The sequence below is a fragment of the Podarcis filfolensis genome, assembly GCF_964270895.1.
Source record: "Podarcis filfolensis genome assembly, chromosome: 2".
NCBI lineage: Eukaryota > Metazoa > Chordata > Lepidosauria > Squamata > Lacertidae > Podarcis > Podarcis filfolensis.
The window spans coordinates 87,243,761-87,264,858 of record NC_139605.1 but is presented as its reverse complement, the minus strand read 5'-3'; the positions used below and the strand labels follow the sequence as shown (position 1 = coordinate 87,264,858).

The 21,098-nt window shown below is 43.7% G+C and overlaps 1 protein-coding gene and 1 long non-coding RNA gene across 2 annotated transcripts in view; both read right to left on the bottom strand.

The window, feature by feature from the left end:
* The window catches only part of SEPTIN9 (septin 9), a 220,646-nt gene extending 199,984 nt beyond the window's left edge, over nt 1-20,662 (bottom strand). Inside the window, exon 1 of the mRNA XM_083597908.1 lies at nt 20,073-20,662. Coding sequence (XP_083454034.1) covers nt 20,073-20,094 — 22 coding nt within the window. The 5' untranslated portion in view covers nt 20,095-20,662. The remainder of the gene's footprint in view (nt 1-20,072) is intronic.
* LOC310755361 lies at nt 6,421-8,656 on the bottom strand. Its single transcript, XR_014544333.1, has 2 exons — nt 8,323-8,656; nt 6,421-8,267 (listed from the first exon to the last, which is right to left on the bottom strand). It is a non-coding gene; the product is annotated as an uncharacterized lncRNA (long non-coding RNA).
* Nucleotides 20,663-21,098: the final 436 nt, after the last annotated feature.

The window sequence follows — 21,098 nt, the reverse complement described above, 5'->3', positions numbered from 1 at the left end:
ACAATTCTCCACTGCTTTGGGTGCAGCCATTGCAAGATGTGGCAACATATTGCAATTCCACTTAACAACTGCAACTTTCATTTCTTTATACCATTTTTCTAAGCCAAATAACCAGTCTGAGGGGAAAATGCACAAAGTAGCCTATTTATTGAAGCAACCTTTTAAAATTTAATCCCTTGGCAGGTGTTTAATGTTCACTGGAGACAGATATCCTCAATGCAAACGGGACAGCAGGATGCAACATTCCAGATTCTGCTCATAGACTGTAAGTCAGATGTTCTAAGTCATGGGGAACCAACATGATGTACTTCAGATGTTGCTGGACTACAGCATCTATCGTCCCTGACCTTTGACCACCTTCCTGAGGCCAATGGGAAGTTGCGGTCCAACAACATCTGGTACACACCACGGTGGCCACCCCGATCTGTGTGATACCAGTAGTTAGAACCAGTAAAGAGCACCAAAAAGACAAAACAAATCACAGAAATATGAGCAAGCCACAACTTTGTACTCATATTTGCTATGTTTTTGTTCTAGGACTAAACACTTTTGATTATAAAATATCATGCATGGAGGGCATCTGAACATCTTAGAGAGCCTGCTATGTACTCCATAGATCTCTAACTAAAAAGGTAAGAACATAAAGCAAGCCCTGATGGGTCAGCTGAAGGCCCATCTAGTCCAGCATCGTGTTCTCACAGTCACAAAGCAGATGCCCACGAGAAGCTGACAAGGAGTGCTCACCTCCCTCTTTCATTCCCACATTCCATAAGTGGTAATGGTTTCAATGCACTCTGTCTGGCCTGGCCTTCTACCAACACCTCAAGCAACAGAATACCGCAGACCTAGAAGGATTTTGTACCTGTAACAATAACTCTTCAGCTAACAGAGAGTGTATGGAAATGGCTTCAGACCCAACCCCAAGCATAGGGCCATGGAAACATTGTGGTGTAATCAACTGCGGCAAGTATTGTGCCTGGAAAGTACAAAAGGTAAATGTGGATGAACACTTTGTGAGAATTAAACAACACACATGGGCAAAACCAGTCATACAGGTCATACCAACTTGATTGGCTCTCCACTGGAAGGAAGGATGCCTGGTGAATGGACAGAAAAGACCTGTGTGGTTGGCTCCAATTGGTGTTTAGATGAAGGGAGCCCTCTATGGATTAGTTTTGCTCAATCCATCAGGTCAAAGTAGCAAACAACCACCCCTTTATTTCCTCTCCTCTTTCTCTAATATTCTTTGCCTCAGCACTTTTGCATAAGTCATGTAGAACAACTGCATTGCAAGCTGCTTGTTGTGTTATGTACTTTCTGCTTTTTGTGGGCCGCATGCAGCACTCAAGACTGAGTTGGTTGCTTAAGGGATGGATGGTCCTGCTTTTGAACTGGGCATTGGAAAGGGTAACTTCCTGGGTCCCTTCTGACACCACCAGGCATTTTGTGGTCTTCTCAGACCGAAATAGGCAGCAATGAGAAGGCAACAGAGGAGAGGTGCTTCCTCCACTGCTGCCTGGGTGGCAGCCTAAGTCTTCCTTCTGTTTACAGAGATAATATGATTCCCGTGAGCTGTCAGTCCTGGGCAGTTTCCCAGCATTAAAGTTATGCCAAAGCCATCCTACCCTACATTCATCTGTCCATTAATCCTCCCTGCCTTGACTTGCAACTCACAGAAAGTTTCCCCCCTCTTTCTGTAATTCATGCAGTTGCTGTACATGTCCAGGCACTTGCAACTCAAGTCCTCAAGCCATTCAGTTCCTGAGGGGGTTTGAGGCAACTTGTACTCATTTCCTTTGTTCACCTTGTCATATGAAAATAGATGAAATCTTTTCCCCAGCGCCTTTGATCACCCCAGAGATAACAGCCTGTGGAAGAAACCTGCTACCCACCTGGTTCTGAAAATTTTGCTAAAGTGATATTAGAAAAGCAAATTCCTACTACAGCTGTGACAATGGCTTCAGGTAATGAAGCCTCCATCTCCTGTGAGCCCTTGATAACTTCATCCACATAATTGTGTTCCTCCCCAGTCATGGTCTGGCAGACCATGAATGGACTTCATGCTGATGTGCTTCCTCCTCAACATACTCTGGCTCCCTTCTTCACATGCTGATTGTCACTAGCAACAGTTTGCTATAATGTCTTAATCAGGCATTAATCAGGATTCTGCCAACCATAGCTTGCTTCCAAATGAGAATTTGAAACAATGGTTTGGACAGGTTTTCTAGTTACAGTTTTTAGGCAAACCATGGGTGGCAGTGACCACATATTACTAATCCTGAAGTAAGGGCCGGTCCACCCATGAAGCAAAGTGAAGCAGCCACCTCAGGTGGTGAAAAGCCACAGGACGGTGTTACTGTGGGTAGCTTACCTGCTCCTGCTGTGGCTTATGGCAAGTTCTCATGGAGTTCCATGAGATCTTGCATGATTTCTACGAGACTTTGGTGGGGGCGGAGTACCTTCCTGGTTCGCCTTAGGTGGTAAAATGAGATGGGCCACCCTATTTTCGAGGGCGGGGGGAAGTAAATTAGGGTTATTTACCAGAGCTGGCAAGAATTTCTGATGTGTGGTATAGCATTGCCGTGCCCCCTCTCAATTTCCTTGGTTTTCAGTCCAAACAAAAATCCCATTCTCCATAGGAATCCTGTTCTCCAGTACAGTACTTCTAACTTAGAGGCATCTTACATTTTCACAGCATCAAGCTGGTTTGGACACAGACACATTGATGCTCAGACTAAAGACTTACCAATAGTTGCTTTTTTTAAGAGAGAGAGAGAGAGTGAGAAACTAAGTTTGTACATTGTTGCCTATAGTAATCACATTTGTGGTTAATTATCAAAGAGGCCTACAATTTTTTTTGAAGTGCTACAAAAACTTGCCACGTTTGAACAGAAATGATAGCAGTTCCCTGAAAAATGATAGCAGTTCCTGTTTCAGTTCCCGAAAAAAAAGTTATATACAACTTAAGCAGAAGACTATAGAAATTCTGGTATTCAGGCATGGCTCCAAGAGACCCCACACACTCAGTGTTCACATACTAGCTAAGGTCCTCCAAAATGACACTTTCCATTGTCCTCATGGTTTAAATAATCAGTCATGGTTTAAATAATCTTTTTTCATCATTCCCTCCTTTCAGATATCATGTGTATATCTGCTAGTTAAACTATTTGGCAACTTAGAGCAGGCATCCCCAAACTCGGCCCTCCAGATGTTTGGGGGCTACAATTCCCACCATCCCTGATCACTGGTCCTGTTAGCTAGGGATGGTGGGAATTGCAGTCCCAAAACATCTGGAGGGCCGGGTTTGGGGATGCCTGATCTAGAGTGTGAGTATTTGGGGAGTATTCTACCACATCTATTTCTTATTAAATTTACTAGAACAGAGTCACATTAATTTACCTAAGCTGATTTTAAGGTCATCTAAACTGGTGGCCATCACCATGTGTTCTGGTAGCAAATTCCATAGTTTATCTAGGCGCTGTGTGAAGAAGTACTTTCTTTTGTCTGTGTCCTCAATCTCCCACCATTCCTTTTAATTTGATAACGTCTCAATATTATAAAAGTGGGGAGAGGAACTGTTACAGAGAGATCTCTTTGCAATAAGAGGTAGAAGCAATAATATTAACAGTAAAGATAATCAAGGGACGCGGGTGGCGCTGTGGGTTAAACCACAGAGCCTAGGACTTGCCGATCAGAAGCCTAGGACTTGCCGATCAGAAGGTCGGCAGTTCGAATCCCCGCAACGGGGTGAGCTCCCATTGCTCAGTCCCTGCTCCTGCCAACCTAGCAGTTCGAAAGCACGTCAAAGTGCAAGTAGATAAATAGGTATCGCACCGGCGGGAAGGTAAACGGCGTTTCCGTGCGCTGCTCTGGTTCTCCAGAAGTGGCTTAGTCATGCTGGCCGCATGACCCAGAAGCTGTATGCCGGCTTCCTCAGCCAATAAAGCGAGATGAGCACCGCAACCCCAGAGTCGGTCACGACTGGACCTAATGGTCAGGGGTCCCTTTACCTTTTAAAGATAATCAAAATGCATTTGCAAGAGCTGAGATGCTGAGTCAGACTCAGAAACTGAAATGGTCCTGATTAAAGCATGCAACAGGTCAGCTTCAAGTAATGACATGCTGCCAACCATGCCTACAGGTTCACCCAGAGTGGGAGAGGGATCTTTACCAGGAAATTAATCATTGAATGACTGAATAGGAAAGACCACCCACATGAAGACATTCCAAGCAGCAGCATTTCCCAATGATAAAAGTCCCTGGCAGCTTTAAGTAGCTTAAAAGTTGGCAGCCTTAAAGAGCTGGGATACAGTCAGTGTTACACAGCTGGATTACCTCAGCCGTCGTAGCATCTTTCTCATCTATGCATGGTGTGTTATACTTAAATTATGCATGTTTATTATGAACAGCTGCCTGTTCATAATAAGGAAGATGCAGGAGGTTACCATGGTGGTTTCTGTGTAAGGCGGGGGTTGCACAAAAGAAGGGGAGATGGTGGCATGGACATAAGGGTGAAGGTGAAAATAAGGTGGAAAGCAGGGCTGCGAAACAGAATAGAGAAGTGGTTTCAAAAATAGGGATGGGAAGGTGAAAAGTGAGCTTCCCAAAATGGTGTGGAAAGGGGAAGCTGTAGGAGGTTAATGTGGGGGGAATGGCAAGGGGTTGGCAAGCGCAGGACAGTTCCTAGTACATGCATATATTTATGTCCCCAGATTGTGGAACTACCTCTGCACCAAGGTGTATTCCCCACCCCCTCAAGCTGCAACCCTTTAAGAAGGTTTTTAAAACACATTTCTCCAGGTCAACCTTCACATTGTTAAGAGAACTATTTTAAGATGGATAGTTTCTCTTGTCTGTAGGAACTTTATAGTGTTGTTTTATTTGTTTTAACTAGCCTAGGTTTCTAAATGGCTGTTAGCTCTTTGCGTTGTGTTTTCATGCTTTGTAAGCTACCTTGAGGGGGCTATTCCCAAAAAGCAGCCTATAAACAATATTATATCAATACATTAATAGCAATCATAATTTCCACACTTGATGCATCAGTGCCCTGAAGGGCTGCCCTCACTATCACACACAGCCCCTCCAGACATCCTTCTTATTGTACATTCATGATGATTTATACTCATATGGCCTCCAAAGGTTTGGGGTGGACATACTGCTTCATTTCCAACTGGTGCATGTCCTGTAACTTTTCCTGCTGAAATACTTTTTCATACCACAAGCATTCAGTTTGTGCACATTTGTTGTGGTATTACGCAAGTGTGCCCCTCCAGATGGCAATTATGCAGTCCCACTGCAGAAGCATCACAGGACAACCAACGAAGTGGAATGATGTGCAGATAGCTCTCCACTAATGCACTATTACTGCATCAAGGACATGTTGCAGCATACAACCGCAATGAAAACATCAGCCGGGAGGTACCCTTTGAGTGAGAACTGGTAGGGATAAGGAGGTAGTTTTCAATGGTAGTGGCACATTGGGGAGCAGGGGAAGATTTGATGGCAGCTTAATTCAAATACTCAGATCTGTGCCGCCATCATATCTAGCTTTTCCCTAAGAGAACCAGTAACTCCACAGAGGTTCTTTCCCCAACAATAATGGTCATGTTTACACGCAACAATTTTCTGCTTCTTCTTTTTTTAGCGCCTCTGCTGCTGTAGGGCTGATGCACAATTTAATATCGGTGGCTTGGTGCTTAAATTGCTGGCGAACTACCCAGCTGAAGCGCTGAGCAGCATCTCAGGGGAGAACATCAGTACAAGCGCACTCTGCTGCAGAGGGTCACTGGTGTTGAGAGAGTAATTGCTTCTGCTCTCCTAGCCAGAGATGTTGTGCTGAGAGCTCTTTTCAGAGCTCAGCGGACTCCCTATCCTCAAAGCAAGACAATAAGTGAAGAAAGAGTTTGTTTACTTTCATCCCAATGAAACTTGTAAAACAAAGTGGAAATAGTTCAGTAACTATGGCTGTGTGCACACATTTTATTTTAGGATCAATTGAGACAGAGTACTTGTCCCCCTATGTAATCCACACACAAGCTAGATCTATTACACTCCCCCCACATAAAGCACTTCTTCAGAATATAGTTTCAATCCAAAAATAAAAATTCATTACATATTGATTCTGCATTACACTGCAGTGTGTCCAAATGAAGGTGATACCAGCAGAGAGAGTGTAGCCACACCTGCCCAAGGTGTACACCGTGATCACAATCACCACTTTCTTCTTCATTCACCTGGGTCATATGCAGGGCGGAAAGGTGTGGATAACCTAATCAAAGAGTCCTCCTGGCTCCCTCGCAAAGCCTAGTAAGCCCTTGTCCAGCTTTGGGGAGGAGGTGGGAGGGCTCTAGGGCCATGCCAGAGCCTTACGCCTCCTTCCCAAAGCCATTGCTTCCCTTACTGTGCTCACTGTTAACAATCAAATGATTTTTATTAAGAATTTTAAAATTACAAAAAACACAAAGAGGAAAAAAAGGAAAAAACAAGAAAAGAACAAAAAGCAATTAAAGAATACAAATCGATAAAAGTCAGAGTCAAAGAACAGAAACAAACACATAACACATCAAAATCAAAAAGCAAAAATAAGCCAAAAAAAGAAAAAAAATTAAAAAACAGATCCAATATTCCCAAATCCTTAACTGTCATCACCTTATTTCATCGACCTCCTCCCACCTCCCTTTTTTGTATTCTAGTTATTGATTGTCACAGCAAATCCTTTCCATTTTTCGTAATATTCTTTCATTAAATTACCTTAATCTATTTTAACCTTAACTTACCATAAAAAACCCTAAAACTTAAGACTTGAATCTTATTTATGCCCATTTCTCATACCCATAGCCCATTCTTACATAATTCTTTTTAACATTTCTGCTAAAGCCAAATAATTTCATTCCAACATTTTTCTAATACTCATTAATTTTACAAAACATTCCTAAGTAAAATTTTTTTAAAAACTTTCTGCCAATCTTCATCCAACGTCTCTTCCTCCTGGTCCCGGGTTTTGTCAGTCCTTTCTATCCCATCCATCTAGTTCATTAACCTGGTAACCTTATGTCCGAGGCCCTTAAGTCTCTTCCATGTCCCTTCCGGGATGATCTTCTTCATCTTTATACCTGTATTTTACTTTGTCTTCTGCTCTTTTTACTTGTGGAGACTCCAGCTTGACAATATTTTTGTCCCTTCTCGACAGATCAGCCCCTTTTCCATAGTCAACGCTGAACTCCATGTGGTATTTAAAAGCATGTTTCAAAGTCCCTCCAAAGTTGAGGACCCCCACAACTCCAAACTCCTCCTGGCCCAAAGCCAGACTTGAAAAGTCAAAACATCCCTGCATAGGGGGGTCTATCCAGCCCCCCATCTCCAAGCCAAGCAAGACTCTATCTCTCCAAATCTGGCTTTTTCCGAGTTCATTCATCGGATCCAACAGCTCATGTTCCTGCTGAACCACAGTTCCCTCCATCTCTACCTCCCGAGGTCCAGCCACAACCTCTTCCCTCATCTGATCTGTCAGAGCACACTCCTGGATTAATTCCTGAGTGGGTTCTATATAGATACCCACTACCTGTCCAAAGTTTCCGATCGCAGCAGTCATCAAATCCGTCTTCTCATGTAACTGTTCCAATAAAGCACTTGTCTTACAGAAAGCACGCACCAGAGCCTCCGAGGACATTCTTGTGCAAGGTCAAAGTCTGATCCCACGATCTTAATCTATTGCAGCTGCAAAGCTCCCCAGTTCAGATTTAATAACAGTTTCATAAGCTCCCTCTAGGGGAAAAGCTTCTGTTTGTATCCATCTCTCTCTCTCTCTCTCTTTTTATATAGCAGATCTAGCAACAAAGTTTCCTTTTTCAGATATTTTGTCAATATTTTGTTCCTTTTAAATACGAAGGGGAACAATGGAGTCACTATGTTTCTCTTCTTTTAACTGTCTGTCAGAAACGTTTGTCTATAGTCAATGAACTTCCCGAGGACGTCTGTCCTGACACCCCGCTCCCAGGTTCAAGACGGTGGAAAATTCCTTTTCTTTACACTCTCTTCTGCAAGTTTAAACAGTCCAGAAAGAAAAAAAAACCCCTCTTCTCCTGCTTCCAAGGGGGGTTCAATAATTTTAGATGATGAAAACTGGTCCTTTACAAACGTTTTTCTAAACTCTAGCTTGCCGTGTCTTTGCTTTACTCTACCTACAAAAAGCAGAAGGCTGACTTCCTGTTTAGACCTTCCCGCTTCAGTGCCAAATTAGAAGAAATTTCTTAATCCAATTTTCCATTCTGCTCACGGGTCATTGTTTAAAGTCCAACTGTCTCCTTTATTTCCAAGTTTAACCTACTCACGGGTAGTTGTTTTTATAGCCAGATTGTCACAGGAAAAAGGCAGCGCTCTCCGGTAACGGCTGTGCGGCTTCGCCCCATGGAAGAAGCAGTTGACTCTCAGCACCGCGCCGCTTGCCCCGCTTCGCTCCGGAGCCCGTAATTGGGTTCCTTTACAAATTGGGGGGGCGCGAAAGGTGCCCTCCGAGTCCCACGGCCACAGGCTTCACCCGCCTGTGGTTTTTTAAAGGGTCCCCGCTTCGCTGAAGCGGAACAGACCCGGTTTCCGTAGAGCCGGTCCCTCCAGGTCAGAGGGAGTCCGCCATTACCGATGGCGCCACCCCAGAAGTAACAATCAATCCTGTTTGATCTATGGAAAATGTTTCTCACAAACACTTGTATGCATGTAGGGACAACCCATTTGAATGGCAATGCCCATCAACTTTGGTGGCTGATCCCCTCAAATATTTTATGGGGGCGAGCGAAGGGTCCTCAGCCCCTAGGAATTGGCTCCTATGTATCTGCATTCAGTGCAACATGTGATGAACCATATTGTGAAATGCACTTCAGAACTGGACCTTCACAGGTTCAAATCACAGCTCAAGTAGAGCTCTAGTGAGGGCACAGCTTGCTAAGAGTGGGCAAAAGGTAGACTGCAAGAGAAAGGGGCATGTTTGTCATTCATTCTGCTGCCAGACAATCACTCAGTATTTCTGAGCTAGTCATGGAAAGGTCTTTGCAGTCTCACTAGCTTATATCACGTGCCAAGTTTTGCTGGGTTCATAAAGGACAAAGAGCACTGAGCTGGGCAGAAGGAAAGAACAATTTTCTGAGCAAGGGATTAGTCATCTCTTCAGACATAAAAACGGCACGGCTTTCCGGTTTTCATTTTACTTGCAAGTATATACCAGAGATGTGGCGTGCTTTACAAAGCTGTGAGTGAAATTAAAAGCTTTTATACATATGTATACACTTGTTTGAAAAAGAATCAAAATTCAAATTGTCCCTCTATGAGAATCATTAACAACTTGGGCTTCCTTTAATTAATTTTGACAGTCTTATGCCGCTGTTTAAATTTGCTTTGGCAACTCTGAATAAAAATTCAGATAGATACCCTGCAGCTATGGCTACAGTGGATCTGAAATGCTGGGCCATATCTGCAAAAATATCAAATATAAAAAGGGGTGCAGATGGCAGCCCTCAGGCCAATTTACACCTAGATGGGGTGAAAAGCATGAACTCTCATGTTCCAACATCTTATGTATGCCATAATGAGTTGTTCCACCTTGCCTCTTAATTTTTGAAGAGGAAGGCTCACGGAGAAATCATGCAGGTAAAAGGCCATAGTTCAGTGGCAGAGCAACGCATGCTCTGTGTGCCAGAGATCCCATGCTCAGTCCCCAGCATCTGAAGGTCAGGCTGAGATTGACCCCTTCCTGAAACCCTGGGGAGCCCCTGCCAATCAGTGTTGATAATACAGGTCAGTGGTCTGACTTGGTGCAAGGAAGCTTCCCACATATGCATACAACCCATTTCACATTTTACGCTAAAGGTATAGGGGGTGTGCATCCTGAATAGATCATGATGTGTGCTCTTGATATTTATCAGGGCAGTTAAATGTGATCACATTTTCAAACCCACTTGTGCCTACAAAAGCTTTGGGGCAGTCCTACTGCCTCTTTCTCAATAGGTGCATGTCCCATAGTTTCCTACTAAAATCCTGTCAAGTGTTGATTTCCCCTCTCCTCTCCCCCACTTCTGTTGTGCTACAGCAACAGAATGCCCATCCAACTATCCAATAGCATTGGGGAGATGTTGCAGAACCACTAATAAAGTAGAATGATGTCTGGATAGTTCAACATAATCACACCACTAATGCACTATTTTTGCATCAATGACACGGTGCAGAATGCACCCATTTAAAAAGAAGATGTGGAGGGGCCCATAGTGGGAGTCCTGTTTACCTTACATTGTGTACAGATTGCCCATTCTGATAAGTGCTTGAACTGGCTCTCAGTCTCTGAAGAGCTCATTACACCCATTGCACTGCCACCAGTTATCAGGGAAAGCGCTGTTCAACGCCTGGTACTGATCACTGCAATCCCACCCTTGTGTCTGCACCAAGCCACCAGCCCTGTGAGGTTCCAAAGAGATAAGGAAGGAAAAGAAAGGAAGTATGAACACAGCACACAATCCCTTGCCCACTGAATATCCCCTGGTGTGCCTTAGCCCTGGGGACAGGAGTGCCAGCTTGGCCCCACAACCATGGGTGCCTGGGGCTGTGGGTGCCATGCAGAGTACCTGGCCCTGACACTGAAATCTGTGCATGCCCAGCCCCTTCATGTGGGTGCTCGGGCACCCAAGGCCCCAGGGAGTTGGCACCTATGCCTGAGTAGATGTTGCCAGCACTAGGCACAATTGGTCTCTCCTTTCAAGAAAGCATTATCAAGATAGTTTATGTCTACTTCAGGTATTCATATAGACCATGCTGCCCTTGCCCTGCCCCACCCCAATTATTGCATAACTGGCAGTCCTTGCTACATTCAGTTCATGGTCGCTGCATAGCACTCTACCAGCCAACGTTCTTTAACAAAGGCCTACAAATATATCCTTATTCCTACACGCCACTGTCATATTTCTAGGTGCCCAGAAGAATTTTTAGTAGTCTTGCTGAAGGAGTCTGATCTATCTTAGGTAGATAATAAATATCCATATGCAGCTGCATGTAGGCTTTCTCCTGCAGATAAATGATTTAACAAAAGCAAAAGCTTGGTGGAAAAGCCAGATCCTTGCTGGCAGGGCTAATGCTGGAGGTTTGAGCAATCCTGATGATAAATCCCAGGAATACTTCCTCTTCTGATGTTATAAAGTGGAGGGGGAAATCATGGTATGATGAACTATCGAGCATATAAGTGTTACAGGAATTTAAACAAGACTAATCTCAGTAAAAGATTAAGCCAGTGAAATAATGACACACGAAAAGTCAAACACAATCTATATGAAGAAATTATATGGCCCTGTATTCTTCTTCCTTGGAGATCACTCGTAGCCGAGTAAGATGATCTTCCATAAACACAGGTTTAACAATGAGTCCTTAAGTGACTGTAGAGTCCAATTCTGGATCCAGTCTGTTTCCTTTTGGGAAGACAGGCGAACTAATGCCCTGTATATCAACATGCAAAATAGAAGGATGGCAAACTCAAAAATCCTATCTAGTGAAAAGATCCTGCAGCAAAGAAGGAAAAATGGTGGAAGGGGAAATGGTGACATGTATAAAGAAAATCATAATGGACTGAAAATCATGTATGTTTGTAAGAGGCACCATTTGTGAATACTGTATTTAAGTAGATGCATACATTAGCAGAAAGCTGTGTGAAGCAGTAACTGAGTTTGTGCTTTCACAATCTGTGCTGGCTGGTTTTGGGTCTCAGCATAATTTGACTCTGCCCCTTGATTGCCACATGTGCATAATATGCATCTCAGCTGCTGGGTACTTGGGGCTTGACAGCAATACGCTCACCCATTGCATGGGCCTTCATTGCTTAAAAGGGAGACGGGAGCACTGTTTTAGTGATTAGAAGGCGTAGTAACCCCCCCCCTCTTTTTTTAAGACCATGGTAAGGTATAGATTGGGACGGGGGTGGCGCTGTGGGTAAAACCTCAGCGCCTAGGACTTGCCGATCGTATGGTCAGCGGTTCGAATCCCTGCGGCGGGGTGAGCTCCCGTCGTTCGGTCCCAGCTTCTGCTGGGTTCGAAAGCACCCCTAAGTGCAAGTAGATAAATAGGTACCGCTTTATAGCAGGAAGGTAAACGGCGTTTCCGTGTGCTGCTCTGGTGCCGGTTCGCCAGAGCAGCTTCGTCACGCTGGCCACGTGACCCGGAAGTGTCTGCGGACAGCGCTGGCTCCCAGCCTCTAGAGTGAGATGAGCGCACAACCCTAGAGTCTGTCAAGACTGGCCCGTACAGGCAGGGGTACCTTTACCTTTTTTAAGGTATAGATTAACCCCCTGGCTTCTCTGCACAATGAGTAGCTAAAATGAATAAAGTGCCCTATGTTCTGGCTGTGTATACAAAGCCCCAAATCCTTTTGCTTCAATTTAAAACAAACAAACAAAGAAACCTGTTCATCATGCATCAATAAATGTTGCTAGAGCTAGTATGAAAAATGAAAAAAGAGAAAAAATAGTTGCACCATATGTTCTTAGCATGCGCTGCTCCTTAACCATCAAAATCTTGAATGAATGGCAAATTTCCTCTCCCATTCTGAAACAGAGACCCTGAGAAATCCTAGAATTGCAAAATGAACACACAAATGCTTGGACGAGAGCTGGAAAATGAGTACTAATCAGTGTCAGTAAATGACAATCAGTGGTATGCAAGGAGAAGCCAACAAAGGTATTGAATAAATAAAGGAGCCCATCTTCTTAAGAGCCAAGGATGTGGTGAAGCAACAAGGGAGGTGGATCCCCACAACTGGAAGGTTTCTGACCCAATGGTAGAGGGTCTTACCCACTGAAAGGTCAGAAGTCAAGAACAGAGCAAGTATGTTGAAACCAGACTGGCTGTTCAGCCACAAGAAAGGAAATGACTCATGTAGGAAGCTGATAGGTGATCCATGTGAATTGGTTAGATTTCATAATCCTAAAGTCTCCAGGCAAACATGACCAAGCACGGTGGCTTTTGTTTACTGGCTGAAAAATGTAACTATGCTATCAACTCATCAAGAGAGGCAGTTACTTGAAACAAGGGCACAGTGTTTTCCACGGCAGAGAATGGGTGCTTTTTAGTGGAGGGATTGGAAGAGAGAGAAGTGATGTGTGGAAAGAGAGAAGAGAGCTGACCTTTAATATGTTGTGGTCAATTCCAGCTGCAAACTCAGGCTGTTCTAGTCCATGTGACTTTACAAAACTAGGCCACAGGAATTTCTTCTTGCTCGCTAAAGGGGAAACGTAAAGCTCTTTCTCTGGATAACAGCTAGTGGCCACTCCCAGATTAAAAGAAGCCTTCCCTCAATGCCTTGCCTGCTCTCTTCCTATGATTTCAAGGATAAAGCTTGATTCTTTGAAAGCAAACAGAATCTCGTATGCAGAGGGTGTCTAGACTGGAGCAAGCTAAATTCTGAAAGATAGACGAAAAATGCCCAAGCAACAAATCACAGGTTGGATTTTGCAAGCTGAAGCAAAAATAAATCAGAAGCTGAGCTGAGGTCTGGCAGACTTGCAGAGTTTGTGGCTCAGGTGCCAACCTAATTTTAAACTTCCTTCCCAACAATTAAAATATTTCTGCAAGGTGAGCTTTCATGGCAAGTCCTTGAGGCGGTTTTCATTCACTATATGCTCCTCCCCTGCTGCATCATCCCACACATTTAAATTTCCCAATTTAGAAATGCCTAAATTAGGGAGGATCAATGGTTCCCAGTATTTTCCAAGTGCCAGCATTGTGGAAGAAGAATTGCCCAACACGTCTTGCAAAGGAAGATTGTCACTCTTCCATTGTTCTCCTATGGAATCACATATTAGATCTGATATAGACTGCAGACAATGCATATGGTGAGGCATGGGAGAAAGTCTATGACGACAAATAAAGAAAAGTCTTATCCCTTGCCCTCATACTTAATAAATGTTCTCAGGAGATTTGACAGTCCAATTTCTCTCCTGATGAGTGAAAGGCAGCTCTCAGTAAAAATGTTATTCCATTCGTTCCCTTCAGAGATTGAGTTATTGCCATAATCAGTGAAGATTTTCCCACTGACACGAAAGCTCTTTTAGCAAGGCCTTATAGGCTTGGCCATTGGGTTTATTCTTCATTTGGCCTCAAGCATTAGGTGAAAATTAGTGCTTTCTTTTTTTATTGCATTTAAGGTACACTAAGCATTCTGCCTCCAACAGCAGTTAACTAGGACTCAAAGCCCAACTAACTTGTTTCTTGAGCTTGACATTATTATTAGAATTTCAATCAACACAATAATCAAGACAGGAAAATGTATTTTTTATTAGAAACAATAAAATGGGATAAATGTATAACGATTGCTCAACTTCTGGCAATTTAACTGGCCAAGACAGGCTTCTGCAGGCTCCTTGCCAGTGATGAGTAAGATGGCATTGGCACAATGGTAACACTTTCTTCACCAAGCCATGGACAGTTAGTGTAAAATATAAAATGAACTTCATATCTAAATATTCCTCATTAATCTGAACAGAAGTTTCATTCATCTTTGGCATCTAGCGGCCTACTGTGTTGCAAGGGGCAACTGTTGTGGTTGGCGAGGTCCAGCTGTTCTGATTGACTATTTTTAGTGAGCAAATCCAGCAAGAAAAAACAAGCAGTTGTTAATTTTGCAATCACTTTTTTTTTTGCATCATTTAGCAGTTGTTTCAGATTCCATATCAGTAGCAATTGTTACACAATAATGAACTATGAAGGGATCATTGTCAAACAGTGGGGAGGCAACAGCTGGAGTTCTTCAGGGTATGGCTCCAGAACTGGCTCTGCTTAGTGTTCTTGGTACGCATCCAGATGGCATTGTTGCCCATAGCTGCTTAAGCACTGTAGCGCTAAACCAGAAGTAGGGGAGAAGTTACCTCCAAAGAAAAAAAGAGGTCTCGACTAATGGGGGTGGGGTTAGTTATGCTACAATGTCAGCTTGGAATGTTGCATTTAGCCTGCTGCCATCTAGTGTAGCACAGTCCCTGTGTGGTTTGTGGTTGCCAGGCATGCCAAATATGAATATATGAAACTGCTTTATATGGTGAGTTAGACCTTTGGTCCATCTATCCCAGGATTTACTGTAAGCAGCAAGTGGCTGTCCAAAATCAGCTCCCCGGAATCTTAAGTGGAGATCTTTTTCAACCCTGTTACATTATATGCCTGTGTTGGAGATGCCAGAGACCCTGTACACGCAAAGCCTGTTTTCTACCAATGAGCTACAGACTCTTTGGCTTGATACTTGCAAAGCCCTCCATTTGGAAGTAAAAGGTAAAGGTAAAGGTACTCCTGCCCGTACGGGCCAGTCGTGTCCGACTCTAGGGTTGTGCACCCATCTCACTTAAGAGGCCGGGGGCCAGCGCTGTCCGCAGACACTTCCGGGTCACGTGGCCAGCGTGACGAAGCTGCTCTGGCGAGCCAGCACCAGCGCAGCACACGAAAACACTGTTTACCTTCCTGCTATAAAGCGGTACCTATTTATCTACTTGCACTTAGGGGTGCTTTCGAACTGCTAGGTGGGCAGGAGCTGGGACCGAAAGACGGGAGCTCACCCCGCCGCGGGGATTCGAACCGCCGACCATACGATCGGCAAGTCCTAGGCACTGAGGTTTTACCCACAGCGTCACCCGCGTCCCTGATCCAATTGGAAGTACCGTTGTTTCAATAACCAAATAATGCACTGAGCAGATTTTCAAGTTGTCACAAAATGTGCATGGGCTATGAGCAATTTTGAGGATGAATTTGGGTTCCACCAATTACACTGATAATCTAAAGGGTTAGATGAATGAAGTTAAGTAAGAATTTTACAGTGCTATGTCTAGCAGAAAAAGCAAACGTCACAAGCAGAGCTTCTGAATAGGTAGTAGAGTGGATACATGCTAAACGAGATGAAGGAAGGAGCTTACCCAAAATCCTTCATGAGTCAGAATCAGAAGGAAACTTGCCAGCCTTTTATACCATGCTTGGTTTCATTATACCCAGTACAGTGGTACCTCTAGATACGAACTTAATTCGTTCCGGAGGTCCGTTCTTAACCTGAAACAGTTCTTAACTAGAGGCGTGCTTTCGCTAATGGGGCCTCTTGCTGCCACTGCGCCGCCGGCACGCAATTTCTGTTCTCATCCTGGGGCAAAGTTCTCAACTCGAGGTAACTCTTCCAGGCTAGCGGAGTTTGTAACCTGAAGCATTTGTAACCTGAGGCGTTTGTAACTCGAGGTACCACTGTATTTACTGATGCAAAAATTCAGGAAAACAGTGGCCCAATTACAAAACTTGTCATATTTTCAAACGTGCTGATTTTGGAAGACTTTTGTAAGTATCCAAATACCTGGAAAAGCTTTCCTTCACCCACATTATGAAGGTTATGAATCATAATCCTCAATAGACTAGGTTCTTAGGACACTTGTTCTGGTGGCCATCTGTGGTATGTTCTTCCTGTACCCTACTCAACAATGATGTGCTCTGTGCTTTGAAAACACTGGCAAGGAATTTACCCATGTCCTTTTAAATACATCCCAGGCCATTTGGCCATGCTGTACACTTCCAAGACCTCTACATAAATCAGACCCAGTTCCCAGTTCCTTGCTTGGCAAAAATCAGATGTGGATTAATGTATCCGGTAGAGTGGAAGTCCTCCTCCATAAAAATCCTGCTACAATTTAGCTGCTGACTACCAAAAAGCATAGTTACGCCTGTCCACTGTAATGCGACCCAGCCTTCAGAGAATCAGAGTTGTGGTTACCACTCCAGGGATTAATGAATAAATACAGCTGATCAGTTTCACAGTAACAGTAATTATTCTTCCTGCAATAACAGGGCTCTATTATTGGTATATGCCAAACCAATCTTTATTTGCCAATCTAATAGATAACCCGGCTTTCAGGTCACATATTACTTTATTATTAGGACTCTCCCAGTTTTTCAGAACTTGCAACATAATTAAACTGGAATACCGTGAGCTCAGACTGTGCAATCATTCAGGAGAATTCCAGTGACTCAGTATCTTTGCAAGAATGAATTCCAAATTCTGTTAATAGAGGATTGTTCACTGCATGGTTCAAAGGCTCGACTGCTCTGAGTTGGTCCCATGTCAGGAAATACATACTAGATCTGATTTATGTACAGGTTTTAGAAGTGGACAGATGGTGCTAGTGTTTTGCAAGCTAGTGGCTACACAGTTTATTTCTGTTTATTCAGAAGAATTTATAAACTGCCCCAACAATCCCTAAGTGGTATACACACAGTCATTTTAAACAATTATTAACATATAAATAAAACCAGCAAAATTTAAGAGCAAGTATACACAACTTGTTTTCATGTCCAGATAATGAATAGCTCTATCAATTCTCAGGTATTGGTTTGCTGACAATCTATAGGACATGTCCAAGATGTACAAATGTGAAAGGCAGAGTGGTGCAGTGGTTACAGGGTTGGACTAGGACCAGGGAGACCCAAGTTCAAATCCCCACTTAGCCATGAAGCTCCAGTGCCACCTTGAACCAGTCAGCATCTGTCAGCTTAGCCTACTTCACAGCAAATGTTAACAGTGGAGGAAAGAGTGATGGCACACTGCATAAAGCTCATCTGAGGAATAGTGGGATACAAATGAAATAATCCTTAATGAAAGTCTCCACATGATTCAGTTGTGATTGCTGCATCTCAGGGGGTTGAACTTGATGACCCTTGGGATACTTTCCAATTCTGCAATCCTATGATTCTATGTGATGGTGGTTCCATTTTGTTGAGTTCACATGTAAATCAATGCAAACTGGCTCTGTCTAGTATAATTGTACATGTATTATGGACTGCAAGCAAGCCAAGACCTGAGTGGTCATAATGAAAAAATAAATAGCAGAGCACCCTGACTAGATGCAGTTGCACCAGAATGCACTCAAATGATGCATGCCCAGAACAGCAACTCACATAGGGGCAAGCTCATTTGAGAGCTAATAGATCTTACTCTTATGTACATGAATGCCTTGTCTCTTAGAAGTTCAAGAAACACAGCACTAGAATTTTAGGAGCCTCTCTCCTCCCCTTCACAGAGTCATTCCTTTCGGGGGAGAGTTACTGTAGTTTCTGGCTCTGCAAATAGTTGTGAGATCATAGTACACTCTTTGCCAAAGTGTGTGATAAATCTGTGGCTGTATTACAACATGCTCTATTCTGCTAACCAGCAGACTTCTGAGCATCCAAAAACACTCAGGAAATGAAGTCTAGTGAGAAAAAAAACTATCTACATTGCCTTCTGTCTGTGTCAGCCTGATGAATAATGACCACTAATATAAGTTTCCAACCAACAAAATAAAAATTCCTTGCATTGCTAATAAGCTGGAGAGAAAAACAGGCCATTGATTCATTGGCTACCGATGTCATAACAACTCAAAACGAAGAGCTCTGCTACCATTTGGGCAAAGATGTTGGCGTTGCCCCTAGCAACCACCTGGGCCTTCAGTCTTGTTTGCTGTAGCCATGTGGGATTTATTTCTAGGAAACTTCATAGGTCACATACAGTTCAGGGCAGCTAACATTGATAGCCTGGACCCTTACTCACAGCTGAAGAGAAATATGAGCACTTTGCTGACCATTGTGGAATTTTGCAAGTACCTTGCTGAGATGAAAAAGATTCCTATTTCCTGTATGGAGACCTAACTTCACTTTAGCCTTTGGTCCAATTTTATTGCTGAACAAACAAGACGTAAAGTCAGCAGGCATCGAGATGTAGAGCTTCTTTCACCTACATTGGCTGTTCTGGACATTCATCTGACCTCTAAGGCCCCATCTGAACTATACATTCAAAACAGTATCATACCACTTTAAACAATCATTGCTTCCTGCAAAGAATCCTGGGAAGTGTTAAAGGCTCTGAGAATTGTTAGGCAGCCCTATTCTGCAAACTACAGTTCCCAAAAATCTTTGGAGTAAGCCATGACTGTTTAAAGTTGTATGAGGTTACTTGTGGTTCAGTAATTTCCTCAGTACGTATTATATGCAAATGCGTGTAGGTGAACCACAATGGCCTCTCTTTATTTCCACAAACAGGAAGCAAACATGCATTTCACACTCCACAGGTAGCCTCTGACTGGGGTGCAATTTGCAGCAGTAGCAGGTAATGCAATTTTAAGCTCATCTCTGCTTGCCACTGCAAATCACAAACATTGTTTTTCCTTAGGAGGGAGGGAGGCCACCAATGTTCAGTTGCACAATGTGGAGTCAGGCCAAGACACCCTGACATCTGCTCTGGTTCCTTTGTACCTGCCAATTTATATTCTCCCAACTTTTTTTTCTTAAGCTTATGCCCGTTGACTCCTTAGCATGCAGGCCATTTTCAGTTTCAAGTAACACATGCTCATTTAAATTAACTTAGCGATTTCCAGTCCCTACATCTCCAGGGTGAGGAGATCTATTTGACAAGCTCCTAGTCCTCAGAGTTGCAGAGAAACTTTAAAACAAGTACACAGTTTACAGGTATACTGAAAGTTTAGGGTTGCTTCTCATGAGTTTGATTCTTGTTCTACAACATATTTTCCCATGTGGTGGAAAACATAATATATAAAGTACCTCATACTGCAACCCATGAAGCTGCCCTATAAAACCATGAGAAGTCACAGTAGGGATTCTAGAGTTCAAAAGTAAGGGGGGGGAGAACTACCATTTTAAAACACTAATTGGTTCACATTCAAACTGTAATCCGGAATAAATTCTGGAGAGATACAGCAGCAGAATATACATGTGCTCCCCCCCCCTTTTTTTTTACTGGTCTAAGGATTTAGTTTGTAATCCTAACCCCTACTTACCTAGAAGTAGGTCCCACTGAATTCAATGCAATGTAATTCTGAGCAGACCTGGCCAAAGTTTTCAGACTTCATGTGCTTATTTCCCTCATCAGCTTTTGCTGCTAATGCTTTCCCTATTTCCCTGCACCAGGCAACTTTGATCTTTCCAGAGCAGTTAACCACACAACAGATAAAACAAAACGAACAACCCAGGCTCTGTATGCCGCAAGAGAGCCCAGGTGATGGATGCAAAGCCCCTGAAGAAACATTTCCCCCTCTGCTCACCTGTGTTCGATGTCTTCCTCATGCTGCTCTTGTCCCAGCTGTTACATAGGAAGCCAGCAAAGTTTCTTCAAGCTACTCCGGCAAATAATCCCCAGGGTGATCTGCGTCTGCTTTATAATCCTTTTGTTCCAGCAGGCAGGGCTCAGCAGGGAAAGTGTACTCCTCCTACGTGTTACATGCATATACAGACACAGTTGCAGCTGAGGAGGGAGTCCACAGCACTCCCATTAATTAGAACACACCTTTTCTAATCTGATGTGCAGTCATGGGGTTGTTCCAACTAGGCTAAAGCTGAAGGAGGCGGCTAGCGGAAGAGCTCAGCTGCTGCGGCAGCACTTTAACCTTTTCCCCCTCTGTGAGCAAATCAGGCTTGGTGCATGTCCCTGCCCACTCCAGGCCTCGGAGATTCCCTTCAGGTTTAACCTGTGTGCTCTGGGGGAGGTATTCTGACTCCCCACCCACTGGGTCCCACACCCACCCACTGGCTTTTTCTCTGTGTGTGCCTTGCTCCCTGCTCCTCCCCGTAGCTCAGGTCAGAGTTAGGTCTAGAGGCAAGCAGGCACTAGTTCAAAGGACATCAGGGCCTGTCTGGCTGTTTACGGTAAACACAAAGCTCCTCTTTCCCCTCTGAAAGGAGAGACTTGCACAAGGCTGCTGGTTACGTAAGCACATTGGTTCAAATCCTGTAGTGTAGACTTAGGAGACTACGTGTCTGTGTGCAGCCAGTCATTGTTTGGAGGGAACTGGGCATGCCAGGCAGCTACTTTAGGCATTGTACACACTATACCTTGAGGGCACCTTTGAAGTACTGTTCTTTCCCTCCAAGAACTCTGGGCCACTGTAGCTTACCCCTCACAGAATTATATTTCCCAGCAACATTTAACAAGCGACCAAACCCAGAATTCTTTGAGGGGGGAAATGTGTTTTGAATGTGCTTTAAAGGTATAGCGTGTCCACAACCTAAGTTTCCACATAACACGACTAATATTTTATTTAAAGGAGGCTTGGGTACCTGAGCACCTTGTG